The sequence below is a fragment of the Rhineura floridana genome, chromosome 7 (genome assembly GCF_030035675.1).
Source record: "Rhineura floridana isolate rRhiFlo1 chromosome 7, rRhiFlo1.hap2, whole genome shotgun sequence".
Lineage (NCBI taxonomy): Eukaryota > Metazoa > Chordata > Lepidosauria > Squamata > Rhineuridae > Rhineura > Rhineura floridana.
In genome coordinates, this window is record NC_084486.1 from 107,349,795 (window position 1) to 107,364,417 (window position 14,623).

The 14,623-nt window shown below is 45.8% G+C and overlaps 1 protein-coding gene across 4 annotated transcripts in view; it reads right to left on the reverse strand.

Annotated features, from left to right (window-relative positions):
* The window catches only part of PAX3 (paired box 3), a 140,222-nt gene extending 126,022 nt beyond the window's left edge, over positions 1-14,200 (reverse strand). For 3 of the 4 annotated variants that reach the window (XM_061634443.1, XM_061634442.1, XM_061634444.1), the window contains exons 1-4: positions 14,116-14,200; positions 11,272-11,507; positions 8,763-8,892; positions 5,947-6,081 (exon numbers count right to left, since the gene is read on the reverse strand). In XM_061634443.1, coding sequence (XP_061490427.1) covers positions 5,947-6,081; positions 8,763-8,892; positions 11,272-11,507; positions 14,116-14,200 — 586 coding nt within the window. The remainder of the gene's footprint in view (positions 1-5,946; positions 6,082-8,762; positions 8,893-11,271; positions 11,508-14,115) is intronic. The other variant, XM_061634441.1, reaches the window with a different exon arrangement.
* Between the last annotated feature and the right edge of the window lie 423 nt (positions 14,201-14,623).

Sequence of the window (14,623 nt, forward strand, 5' to 3'; positions counted from 1 at the left end):
AATTCTGCTTTCCCTGTAGTTTTGGAATGGCTGTATGTCCCCGTCTTACATCCTCATTACTTATTAACAGTGCAAGCCTAACCATGTCTGCTCAGAAGTACCATTGAATTCAGTGGGGCTTACTCCTAGGTAAGTGGGTTAGGATCACAGCCTAAAGTATATAATTGGATTGCTGTAAAACAAAAGACTGAATATAGCACTGGAATTTTGTTCTGATTCATCATCGCTAAGAAAGCAAACAGGAAGATTCACTCATAAGCAGGGAGCCTAAGGGCCTATTTCACTGGGAGTATCCATGGTGGTTTTTATTTTACCTGCATGACAACCCTGTAAGGTGGGTTATGCTAAGTAATACTAACTTGCCCAAAATGGAAGATCATAAGTGACTAAGATTCCTGCAGCAAGTACTACAGTATCCCGACTCCTCAACCACTAAGACATATTAGCTGTCTGAGAAGAGGGGTGCTATTCTTACATTGCTCATAATTTCAGACAATTTTCCCAAATCAGCAGCTGCTTACATTAACAAATATCTTCTGCATTAGATATGAAGGTTGGGAAGAAATGACAAATACGAGCAAAATCAGCAGGTGTACCAATAACATATTTCAACCATATCCATCACTGACAAGTACCAGAATACTTTGTTTTAGAAATTCAAGAAAAATGTGTGATCCCTTTCTATCTTAACTCCTCTGATCCCTAGATGTCTACAGTATATGTGTGAGACCAGAATGTTATGGTGAAACTCTGAACTATGAATTGTGCAAAGTTCCCTACTCCAAATCTGACATTTTCTGAGAACCATTTCAAAATGTTTGGAGATAAAGAAAGTCAGATCTTACTGAAATTTCTTACTGAAATTTCATGAGAGGTCATTGGACAAACGTTTTCATGAGAGGTCATTGCACTGTTCATAACCCTGGAATTTTTACCACAGAAGCTTCTGTTCATAATCTTGATGTTTCTGTCACAGAACCAAGAACAAGACCAGGCATTAACCAAAACCATGAAGCAAAGCTTAAAGAAAGCTTTGAAATTACACTTATTCCTGAGTAAATATGTTGAAGTTCCTTAAAGAGTTTAAAGCACAAATCACTGATACTGATTCTTCTGAGATTCAGAAACAGCAGTTTAATATTAAATATGGTAACAATAAATCTTCCTTTCTGTTCAGACTCAGGAGATTAACAATCTTCCATTTTTCTTACTCTTACTAGTTACAGTAGCTGTCAGCATAAAAGAACACATTTGAGAAGAAGGAAACAAAAAATAACTGTGCTTTAAGTTTGTTCTAACAAAAATGTCCATTTATTATGCAAATATTGAAGAAATACATAGCAAGATGTCCAATAGTCTCTTTGAATATGTTTATGATTAAACTCCATGATTCATTTGAAAACAAAATTGTTTGTAAGTTGGAGCACCTCCATTTTGGCGGATGTGTGTTCTGACATGCCAAAAAGATTCTGACACGCATAGATGTTTAAAAATAAAATAAAATAAATGGCATGCCTCCAGTATTCTTGAGGTTTAGCACCAAGACTAACCCAGCACCAACACCTCAAGCCAAAGGCCCTTACCTTAATTTAAATCAATGGCATTAATTTTCAAATAAATGTGCTCGAGATTGGGGTAAACAGCATCAACATAGCCATTCCCATTTAACTTGTTTGTGGATTGATCCACAGGATCAAAGTCTAAAACTGGAAGCCATTTGTATAAATGTATTGGTCATCAACATTAGTAATTCCTTCCCCTAGCCCATGGATTCTTCACCCCACATTTTATTTCACTACTAAGATTTACTGAGTGGAAATTGACATTCAGGGGAAAGGATAAGGCCTCCTGTTCAGTGACCAATCTGCCTTAAAAAAAAAACATTCTATGATCCTGCTGGCATTGTTTTTCTCCATGCAAGTTTGTGCCATTTTTAAGCACATTTGAACACTGTGAAGATGCAGCACTCCTTAAATCTCTAGTAGGCTTGAGGGTGTCACCCCGCCTTCCTTTTACAATTCCAAGGGACAGAGGGACACTATAGACTTAAAGAATGGTTTCAGTTGTCTTTCCTGAATGGCTGTCGGCATCTCTAGCCGTCTAGAAAGGCTAGAGACATTTTGTAGGTGAAAATAGCCACTTTTTCCACCGTGGAGAGTCCATAAAACTCCTCAGAGCATTGGCTATTGGGGCTCATTGAATAATTCATCCCTCATTGCAAGCCCATAATGTCTTTTCTGGGCCTATTGTGGGGCCTGTTCTCTCTTCTTTTCTCCTTGAATTATAAAAAGGTTGCCTCCTTTTGTCCACATCAAGCTGCTGCTAGCTGAACCTTTGTCTCGCCAAAGCTAAAGTGTGAGTTTCAATGGACTCTCCTCTCTTTGTTTTCCAAGTTCATCTCCAAGTGTAGATTGTGTATAGAAGGCCTTCTTTGTAAAAGCTGGAAAAGTTGTACAAATGTTTGACCAGCTCATTTGGTACTTTTGTCTCCTGTTCTCCAGGGCCTATGGTGGATGTACAGGGGCAAGCTTTGGAGGAGGAGTGCTAGGGCAACCTTCAACAACAAGTCACCCTGCACCGGCAACAGCCGGTCTCCGGACTCCAGCCTCAAGGTCTTCAAAAACTTGCTAGAACACCAGACAACCTGTAGAGAAGTGGATTAAGTATCCTCCACTCATTTAGACTGTGACTGCAACAGACGGTTTTTTGGGGGGAGAAATGAAAATCCATCTTACTCCCTGGCCCCAAATGCACTTACATGGAAGTAAGTCCTGTTGATTTTAAATAGACTTGCTTCCACATAAAGCCGCAATCCTATTTATAGTTAGTATGTAATAAATCCTATTGAAGCAGAACTTGCACTGGAGCAAAGATGCATAGCAAAAGTTGTAAATGTACTCAGAATCACAGCCCTAGCCTAGCTCTCAATCAAGCTACACTTTGTTTTTAGCATTTTTAAAAAAAAGTTTTCAGGGTTTCTTTGAATTCCTTAAAGAATAAATTCTCTACTTTTCTTTCCTTCCCCGCCCCCAGCTGTTGCCAGAATAACACTTGGAAGTTCTGTAAATCTACAATCAAGGCAGACTTTGGAGTAAGAGCAGCCAAAGGTATCCCTCTCTCTACACTTCAAAGGAAGTGGCACCTCTACCCTAAATATGTTTACGCCAAAGCCCGTCCCGCTGCAATCGGTAGGAAGGGTGGCTTCAGCAGGGTACAATCCTGCTTTACTTTCCTGGCAGAATCTCGCGTTTGACATAAGCTCTTGGGAGCGGGCAGGATCGACACCTTCTCTCAAAGACTTCTCTGCCGCCGCCGCGGCCTCGTCTCTCTCCCCCCGTCCCTTTTTATTTAATGACTTCAGCTTGACTAACCCAAAATACTGCTCCGATTTAAGGACACAGAGGGGAAGGGACTAAAGAGCTCCGGCCACACGATTGAGCAACGAGCTTTTCACAAGGAGTTCAGACAACAAACCTTTCCCCCCTCCCCCTTCTCTTTTGTCCCCCACTGCGAGCCTCTTTCCCCCAGATTGGGAACTCTTCATAAATAACGCCAGCTGAATACGGGGAGATTTCAAAGGGGAACTTGAGGGGGTGGGAGAAGAGAGAAGACACCGAACTGCATCCTTATCTCTTCTCCTCCCCCACCCCTTGTTTGCTGGTGATCGCAACATCAAGTTCCGAACTCTTCCTACATCTAGGTTCAATCTGGGAGATTGCAAGTTATTGAAAATAAATCGGTAGAAGTAAATAAGGGGTTACATTTCTCCAGCTGGGTTGTTTAGAGAACATGAGATTCTCACGTGTATCAGAGGGAGAGAGAGAGACTTTGACTTTCTCTGGTTCACCGATGGTCAAAGGAACTACACGGAATTGGATCAGACCGGACCTACCTGCTAAATTCAACCTTGCCTGTTTACTGGGCACAGGAGCGCGCTGCCTCTCTGGCCAAGATGCTAACGTTGCCTGGAATTAAACGGCCGCTGGGAAGCCGTGGGACTCCCTTAGGCTCAATCCTAAACGCCTTTACTAGAGAGTAAAGCCCCCCACAGGCCCGGAAACTTCCTTCTGATTCACCTAGGATAGGATCGTTCTGTCACTTCCTTGCGCGTAAATGTGGCTAGACCGGGGAGGCCCTCGTGACATCACTTTAGCGTCTAAACACCTTAGTACGCCGGTTCTTGAGCAGCCCAAAAGGCACGGTAAGGAAAACGTCTACCTAGACTCTCAGTTCGAAGGAAATCAGCGGGACTTGCTTCCAAGTAAACAAGCTGTGAGAAGATCGGTGTAATTTGGAAGTCTCAGGGGCTTCGTTTGGCCAAGGAACATTTACTGCCCGATCCCAGTTCCCTGTTTCCACAGAAGTGAGTCCCAGTCAATTCATTGAGGGCTTGCTCCCTGGGAAGTGCGCTTAAGATGTCAGCCCGAGATTCTGAGCACACCGAACGAGTGGAAGCTTCTACTGAACTCCGTGAAACACTTTTGTCACCAATGGGCACGATCCTTCCACTCCAAGGGTTCTGCCTGCGTACCTCCCGCCGATTCCTGTGGGGCTTGAAAGGCGCGCAAAAATATAAAAATGGGTTTGGGTCAATGTGTTTACATTTGAAGGTGCCAAAATCAATGGCTACAGTTTGACTGGATGGTCGACAAGGCATTGTCTAGTCTTAGGGTTGCCACCTTCCAACCTGGCCCTGCTCCTCTGCGTAGGGCAACTACCTCCCAGAGAGAGAGAGAGAGAGAGAGAGAGAGGTAATAGGCAAGTGAAGCTTTGCATCCATGAAAGGAAAAATCTTCGCCTGCTTTTATTTCCGCCTGTGTCAGGCGGCTGACACAAGAACAGGACCAGTACAGAACGATGACCAGTCTGGTGGATTGTCTGTACCGTAAGAACCACGGGAGTAACCACGGGGTTTCCTCTTCCTAAGATGTGAGCTTGACCTCTAGGGTGGTACTGCGCTTTCCAGAGACGAAAGGCAGCAGACACACAGTAAGAGTTAAGTCTGTCTCTAAACCCAAGGACTACATTCATGTGCCACCGACTTCTGCAAGAATTGCCTGACTAGAGCATCGGTCCCGTCAGGGTGGGAATTGAGGGCGGAAGTCCAGGGCTCTCACTCACTCACTCAGCAGAAAGGGGGAGCGGGGGAAGCAAAGGCAGCACTGTTTTGAAGGGAAGGAATACGCACTGCCATCTGAAGCAGGCTGGCGGCAGACCTGTACCTCCAAAGTCGCCTAACTGGGAGAGTTGCAATACATCCCTAATACTGACACACACAATCAAGCGATAGGCAGACAAGGAGAGCAGTCATCTCAACCAGCTTCTCTTTAACCGGGAAACCTTCCATCGGGTAGGGACCGTGTTGTCTCTCACTAACCTTTATTCAGAGCTGACCCATTCAAATTAAGTTAGCCATACCAGTCATTTAAATGGGTCTTCTCTGAGTAGGATTGACACGGGTTACAACTCACGATGTTCTCCTTCCCGAATCCATCAAAAGCTGCGTTCCAAATGTCCAGCTCTTCGAGGCTCTCTTCAAATAAATTTAAAAAAGCAGCCGCAACGGAGCCTTCTCCACCAGCACCTACATGAGCCGATCTCATGTCCAACCCTTTCCTCAAAAGTCAGGCACCACAGAAGAACGAGAGAAAGAAGCCCCCATCGAATTTCTCTCTCGGAAGTTCTCCCGACACCTTTTTTTTTGGGGGGGGGAGGACCCAAAAGAAACTGAGCAGCCAGATCTGCTCTTTCAACGCCCCTAACACTGTCGCCCACAGCCTCCCTCGATTAGCATGCTTGAGGGCTCCCCTCGCCAAGGAATTCTCTGTAGATCATCACCTTTCTCCGCCCCACAACAAAGCCAACCTTATAGGTCCTAGTCGCCTCTGCAATCTCGAGGGGATCGATTCCCCCACCAAAAGAACGAAAAAGCCGGCGGTCCTTTACCTCTTTCGCTGAGGATGCCGTCGATGCTGTGCTTGGCCTTCTTCTCGCTCTCCTCCACTTCCTTCCTCTCCAGCTCGGCTTCTTCTTCTTCTCCTTTCCCAAATTTACTTCTCAGAATGCGGCTGATGGAGCTCACTTTGGGAAAGGGGGGGGAGAGGGAAGAGATATCACTGAAGCGGAAGCTGGAAGGAGGCAGCAGCTGCGGGTCACCTATCGACTCTCCTTCGCGGGGGGGGGGTGCTGAATCTCCTTCGGGACTAGCGGCTAGGAGGTCTGCGCTTGGAAATCTTGGCGCGAATCCCTTCGGATCACTTGGCTGATCACGAAAAGGTATAGCGCTACCTCGTTAGGGCTGTTTGTGTGGTTGTTGATTGTATTTTTTGTTATTCTACTGTAAACAGTCCTGGCACACATTTTTAAAAAAGCTGAAGAAGGGAATGTATCATCTTTTTTCCCCCAATCAATCAAGCAAACAAGCAAACGAATAAATAAATAAATACGAAAGACACCTTGCGCGTATAAATTGCTAGTAGATCGTAATAAACAGCTGAAGCGGGAGGAAATCAGAATCTCCAGTCAAACTAAAGCAAAGGCTTAAACAGATACCGGTACCCTATCCTAGACATTGTTACTTAGAAAGACTGCAATGGTATGCACCCTGATTTGAGAGGAAGGCAGTTGCTTACACACCATACACTGAAAGCATATTTTTCTCCGCAAAGGATCCTGGGAAATGTAGTTTTAAGGGGTGCTGGGAATTGCGGCTCTGTACGTAGCAAGCCACAGCTTCCAAGATTTTTTGCGGGGAATAATGTGCTTTCAAGGTGCTTTAAATGTGTGGTGCGTACGCAGCCAAGAGCTCACTTCTGAACAAGCAATGCGGGCTGACTTCCGAATGACTTCCAAACCACCAAGGAACGGTATTCGCTTTCTCTGGGGCCATCACCAGTCAGTCCTTCCACGTTCCCACGGATTTCTTGCCACCTACCCACCATGTCCTTATATGTGAAAGCTACGATGCGCTTCTTGCAGCAGTTCAAAGCGAAATCCCTAGATATTCTGCTTTGGGAATTCTCTCAAGGAAGAGGTTTTGTGTGCGCCCCCGCCCCATCCTAGCTCTGACGGGGGGAGCCGCGAGGATGGTCGGAGAGGAACCCGAGACCAAACAACCGTATCGTACCGTTTCCAAGACCTTTTCGTTCCCAATGCTAAAAAAAAAAAAAACTCCTCGTGTTTCGTATACATTGTGCCAATGTGTGTATTTTTTAAGGGTTTATTTTTTCCAGTTGCCGGCTGCTAAACAATCCCGTCCCTGGATTGTTGCTGTCGGAGAAAAGGAATGAGAGAGAGAGAGAACAGAGCGGAAAGCGATGCAGTCGGATGTTAATGAAAAACAAACCTTCCCAACCCCGACGCTTGGATGCTAGATGGGTTTCAGTGGTGGTTAATGGGATCACCCGGATTTCTGTGAACCCAAGAAAATGACAAGTCATGAAGACTGCTTGCCGTCTTTGACGATGTGTCACTACCTAGTCCGGCAGGCAGCCTTTCCCCAACACTATGAGATCTCTTTCCTTCCATCCAGTGCCTATAAGATAAAGTCCAATCATATACACTCATCCACCAAGCCGGTCAGGCCCCGCAGGGTCCTTTAAAAGCTTGTCGTCTGTCTACATCCGCGTCGTTTGATGTCTCTGATGGAGACTCGGGATTGCCGGAGGGGAAGGGGGAGGGCGGGAAGCGCCGCGATCTTCTCCACCCAGCTAAAGAAAAACTTTGGGTTTAAACCGAGTTGGATCCGGGCTGCCTCCTTAAATGAGTTTTCACGGGAGAAGGCTCCAGTGAAGTGAAAGCGAAAACTTGGGTCTTTATGCACGTTGCGTGGGAGGCAAATCCATAGGACGGCGGGCGGCTTCCTGTGGAGTAACCCGGCTTAGGATCGGACTGTGAGCAGTGGTTTACCCGTGCAGGGTCTCGGGGGTCTTAGACCCTTTACTTTTGGGGGGAATGGGTCGCTGTGTCTCCAGCATCCTACAAGCTAATCAGCATGAAAGGGGAGTGTGTCGGTCCCTGGGAAGAGTCTTTAACATGCTTCCTTGTTCTTTCCTGCTAATTGGAGTCAATCAGGGTGAAAGGAGGTGAGTCAAACATTGAGAAGACTCTTTTCAGTAGCTAACACTCCTCTTTCATATTTATTAGTTCCTAGGCTTTATTGAGTATCTCATTCTAAATCCCACAGCAAAAAGACGGGGAGGGGGCATGGCTGTGATTCATATGTAGGAACTGAACTTCTGAATTTGCCACTGCACTACTGTCTGTGAGATATATTTAGGAAGATATATCTGACTGATTTCAGGACTGATTAAAATAAGTATCTTCAGAACTGGGTGGTTAACGCCACCGACGTTTTAAAGAGGACTAGCCTATTTACTTAGAAGTGTCCCCTTGATTCGATGCCATCTTGAGCACACTTACCTGGGAGCAAGTATATCCGAATCAAATTATCTTAGGAACATGAAACTTAGGAAGCTGCCTTGTACTGAGTTAGACCAATAGTCCATCTAGCTCAGTATTGTCTTCACGGACTGGCAGCAGCTCTCCAGGGTTTCAGGCAAGAGTCCTACCTGGAGATGCGGGGCTGGACGGGGAGAGGGCGCTTCTGCGTGCAAAGCAGACTATCTGCCACGGAGCCAGGGCCTTTTCCCCTCCAGTGCCAGACCGCCAGATCGGAGGATTCGGTTTAAGTCCGTCAAGGATCAGGAAGCCGGTGAAGCCGAATGCTACTGACAGGTTGAGGGATTACCCTTAGGCCTTACCTGACGGCACGGTGTTTCTATCGCACACGCCATCCTTCAGCAGCTTGTCCCGAATTTCCCAGCTGAACATGCCTGCGTTCTCCCGCTTATATTCCTCGATTTTCTTCTCGACATCCGGCGTCGTCACCTGCTTTAATAGAACGACCCAGAAAGGAACAGAAGTTTGTACACTTGGCGGGGGTGGAGAGAAAGAGAGAGAATGACGCCAAACGAGGGACAAGGGAAGATGAATGGAAACCAAGGGCTCGCAGCACAAGGATGAAATCGCTTCAGACTGATGCTGTTGAAAGTCAGGACAAATCCAGTATCCTTCCTTAACAATCCTTCATCTCATCAGCTTTTCAAGTAGACCCTGGGGTGCCAGTTTGACATCAAACAGCTGAAGCAGAGATATGAAACGACTAGAACAGGGCTTTTAAAATTACCAGCACGCCCCCTAAAAGCAGCTGATGGGGGGTGGTCGGCGGAGGGAGGGGGTGTTAACGATCGGGACTCAGCATTCTTAAAAAATAATAATTTAAAACCCAGAAGCGCATCCTCTGTGTACCATGAAATGGACTCGCAAACGGATTTAGAACAGCGGTAAAGGGGCACCTCTCCTAAAGCCATCATTTGGCAATAAAAGTCCATCGGAATCAATAAGGACTCGTTTCAAAGTCATGCGCTGGCATGTAAAAAAATAAAATGGCAACAAGGGGGAAGGGATGGGAAGAAAGAAAGGTGGGGGGGTCTCATTCCCTTAATTATTAAAAGAAAACGTCGTTTAAAAAAATGTCCCGAAAGTTCATTGAAACTTTTGCCAAGCAAAAACGACCCAAGGAAACTCCCGGAAAACGAGGGCGAGAGGCTTCATCCAGTGCCCTGTTCTAGAGAATCACGGAAATTTGCTGTATATATCATTAAGCGGAAATCATTTTACCCTTCTCTTAAAAATAAACTGGTTTTTAATTTTAATTTAAGCATTTATAGAAAATGTTTAGATGGTAAATAAAATGCTGTATATTCGCTGTATTTTTCGGTTCCAAATCTGTCCGTTCCTTTGCCCCTTAAGGATAAACATGGGACTGGGAGGGGACGGGAGGACTGGAAAGAAAGAAAGAAAGAAAGAAAGAAAGAAAGAAAGAAAGAAAGAAAGAAAGAAAGAAAGAAAGAAAGAAAGAAAGAAAGAAAGAAAGAAGATCCGAATACATTCATTCAAAGCTGGAAAATGTTTTTGGAGGAAAAAAACCTTCACATTAAAACCCGACCAAACGATTCTGTGTCTTTCTACCTTGACTACTTGTATTTAAGCAGTTTCGGAAACGAGACACTTTTATGTTAGAAAGTGCTGCGCACCTTTTGAGTAGAAGGCTACGGGGGGAGAGTATTGGCTCCAAAATACATTTTCTTGGATTGCATTCATTCAATGCAAGTTAGTTTCCAGAAAAGAAGTCAGTGCAAGTTAGTTTCCAGATTTTTTTTTTTTAATTCATGGTAGTCTCCAGAAAAGAAAAGAAAATCTGTTCAGAGTGAGATGGGAATTAAATGCTTTAGCAGAGTTGGGCGACAGAGATATCCAGACAGACTAACTTGAAAGGTAGATAGCTAGATCAAATATATATATACTAAAAACTCCAGTTTCGCTTGTACACAGCTCACTCTCCTTAATGGTGTGATCTAAAATCAATGAGACGTTCGCGTTTCTAGGCACATCCCCAGGCCATGATCAGCCTCATTGATTCCTGCCATCGTTAAGTAAAATTGCTTGGGATCCCAGCCTTCGCAGTGCGCTGATTCCGGGTCTGGGCTGTAGGCAGGCCCCACCCGCCACTGCTATGAGGGATCCACGGGGTCCAACAACGGTCTGAAACTTACTGGGGCCAAGAAAGAGTTGGAGTTGTCCGGGATTTAATTTTCTAGAGCCTTTCCAGAAGCATTACTTGATTGTGGAACGGCTGTGTGTATATAAATACACATATATGCATGCGCTAGAAGCAGGGTAGGCACCAAGGGTCCCATACAGTCTCTCTATAGTGATGGGATGGTTGTAAAGGGATTGTAAAGCGGGGGTGCTCAACCCAGCCGTGAGACAGGAACAGGTTCGAAGCCTAGCAACGATGCTTGACTCCTCCACTGTGCCGGGCGGGATCGAAGAAGTAGGCTAACACACCACCAATCCTAGACACGTCTAAGTGAGGATTGGGGAGCAAGTGTACCAAGAGAGATCAGCTTCGTCAGAGAGATGCCTGTGTGTAGCCAGGACGGGAGTCACCGCTATGGGACTTTGGAGATGGGACTTTCCTAACTTCCCCTTCATTAACGGAATACGCTATTGCTTTCCTGGTCCATGCACCCACCATTAGGATTACTTATTATAATCTCCCAAGCACCCATAAGCTTGCCCGGAAGAGAGAAGCGGCGAGGACCTCGCTGTTGTAGGCCACAGGACAACTGAAGCCTCTAAGCCCGTGGTCCCAAACTGCCCAGCTTTCCCCCCCATCCTCGATCCAGACGCGATATCCTTCCTCACCTTGGGTTTGCTGCCCCCGATGGCCCCAGGCCGGATGGAACCGGTCTCCTGGTACCTGCAGAGGATCTTGGAGACGCAGCCGTGCGACACTCGCAGCTGGCGAGAGATGACGCAGGGCCGGATGCCGTGGTGGGCCATCTCCACGATCTTGTGGCGGATGTGGTTGGGCAGAGGCCGGCCGTTGATAAAAACGCCCCCGAGCTGGTTGACTCGGCCTTGGCCCAGAGGAGTCGACACTGGACGGAGAGAAGACAAAGAAGAGAGGGCTCTTTCAGTATCCAGACTTCCTTCCTCGCGTGCATACTGCATCCAGGGACAATTGCACACGACGCACAGAGACACGCATCCCAGGCAGGTGCCCCTTGGGCTCCCGATGCGATTGGTGGGTTGGTTTGAGCCTGGCGTTGGGACTTACTTGGGACTTTTCACGCACATATTCAGGATATATTAAGAAACGAATTGCTTGTCTCCCAGCACCATTTACTGACTCCGTCGTAGCCATCCGAACAGTGGCTAAACGGTGGTAAAACGATGAACTTTCTTGCCCCTTCCATAAGGAGTTCCGGGCAAAAAGGGCATTTTAATAACCGAACCATGGGGTAGCACATATTGTGGATCAGAGTGGTAGAAGGATGCGACCTTGTGTATTGCTGTGCAAAGAACTTCAGGTTCAACGGAATATTAGTCCAAGTCACAGTGTTCTGGGTTTCAGTTCAATATACACATTTCCATCTAGACCGATGCAGGTTCTAAACTCCCAACTACAAGCCGAGGTTGACATTTGGGAGTCTTTTTCCTGCCACAGATAGAGACTTAAAAGATAAAACTCTCCTCGACGGAAGGAAAAAATAAAGTGGTGACAAATGCTCTAAGTAATTGGAGTACATCCCTTAAAAAAACAGGAAGGAACCAATCTCCGAGTAAAAATATTAGGAAAAGCGGGGAAATATCAGAAACAGCAACTTTTCTACAATTGGCTCTTCTCAGACCCTCCCCACTATATACTGAGGAAGAAGTTAAGCATCATAGACAGTTGTCAACTGGTATCTTGGAATTTTCCAGAATGTAACAATCAATTTACTGCATTTTGAATAAAGGTTTGTCTTTTTTTAAAAAAGTTCTTATACTGTATGCAATTGACATGTAGGGATAGTGTTGGGGAGGAAGAGGGAAATGGTAGGTGCGTGGATCTGGGACGGGAATAGAAAGCAATAAAATTAAGGTCACATGCAGACCCGATTCTAAAAAACAGGTGTTTTTGTGTTTTGTTTTGTTGAGGGTTAGTCTCTTTTCTTGATCATCTGTTTGTGCCTTCGTTAGCCCAATCATACAGACCCATTCTGCCCTAAAGTAATTTGTACAGTGTTGTTCACTGCTAGCTTTGCCACTTTTAACATTTCCACCAACTGGCTGAGGAGTTGCCACTTTTTTGCATTCCAGCTGAGAAGATCATCTGAAAACCAAAAGGATTTCGAAAAAGGTTCCACCTGTTTCCAGTCTCTCTTCCAGGAGGGAAAATAAAAGTCCCCCCATTTAATAATAAATAGGGCAAAGGCCCCTACTTCAAGGACTCTTCTCAAGATTAAATAAACAGAAACGGATTCCTGCTTATGTTTTCTACACATTGCGAATTTCCACGTGAATCCTGATGTCTATATTTGTGCATTGCATGGGGGAGTGAAACATACACACAAAGTGAGAATTTGTGTTGAAATAAAGAGTTTTTATTTTTACAGCAGTTATAAAACATGCTTTCCCACCTATTACTGTTACTATATAGTAGTAGTAATATTAACAGTAATTGTTAGGATTGCTAGTTTTGTGAAGGTAGCTGTAGTACTACCAGTTTCTACTTGCAAAGGGAGGAGGGAAGAACTAAATGCAAGTCCTGCAACCTTCGCTTAGGCAAAGGGGTTCCTGGCGGAGTTAGACATTTGGAATCCCTACTCCAAAACTGAGGCCACGATTCTTGACTCGTTCACCTACAAGGGTACCATTGCCCACACCCGGGGGGCCATTCTAACCTCAAGTGAAACTGATATGAACAGCAAAAAGAGAAATTGACCAGTGGCGACTGGGTTGCCTCTACCTTCTCGAGCGACATCCCTGGCTTTTCTCTCTTCTCTCCTTTTAGCCCCAAATAAAAAGTTGAAGAAAACGAATGTGTATAATCCGTGGGTGTGTCTGGGCTGGGTGGGTGCGGGAGCATATTCGTGCCTGGCTTTTCTATGTTGCTGAAACCCCAATCCTAAATAGATTTCTTTGGAAGTAATCCCCGTTAATTTCACTACTTCCAAGTAGATGTGCCTACGATTAAGAACATAAGAACATAAGAAGAGCCTGCTGGATCAGGCCAGTGGCCCATCTAGTCCAGCATCCTGTTCTCACAGTGGCCAACCAGGTGCCTGGGGGAAGCCCGCAAGCAGGACCCGAGTGCAAGAACACTCTCCCCTCCTGGGGCTTCCGGCAACTGGTTTTCAGAAGCATGCTGCCTCTGACTAGGGTGGCACAGCACAGCCATCATGGCTAGTAGCCATTGATAGCCCTGTCCTCCATGAATTTGTCTAATCTTCTTTTAAAGCCGTCCAAGCTGGTGGCCATTACTGCATCTTGTGGGAGCAAATTCCATAGTTTAACTATGCGCTGAGTAAAGAAGTACTTCCTTTCTTGCTCACTCCTCGATCGTTTTTGAGTGTATGTACATAAACTTGTTTCCTCAACTCCACCACATGAGTTCAGGTCCACAGCCAGGCACATTCAGTCGGCCTCACGCGCACAAACGCAGGCTGCAGATTTCCCCCCGTCCCAACCCCCACTTCCAATTTTTCTGCTCCACGGTCTTACCTTCTAATGGGAACCCGCTGCGAGGATAATTCTGTCCGGGAGCTGGTCGCATCATCCTTGGGACAGCACCACCCAGAGTTGTCATTGTGAATGCAGCTTGACTTTCTTTCAGCGTGTTATATCCAGGTATTGCGGAGGTTAACAAGCAAGGGCAAACGCAGGATCAGCTCTGGGAAAAGATCCGCGCAGAAAGAATCGGATGGTTTTAAAGTTTTTTGTTAAAAAATAAAATCTGTATAAAAATGGGGGGAGTAGAAAGGGAGGGCAAAACTATAGGAAGGGGGAAGGGAGGATCGTTTCCCCTTTTCTGTTTGTCAATAAAACGTGATCTCTCAAGGTAAAGATGTGGCAGAGAGAGAGAAAGGAAAGGAGGGGAAAAGTTTCGCCCGAAGAAAAGGTCTCAGGCGGCTGCGAAGAAAGCTGTGTGGTGGCTGGTCCCTGCCTTGGGATGAGCTCACTTTGATACGAACTGGGCTTGAGTGGCAGGAATGATTTCTTCCTGTTGATG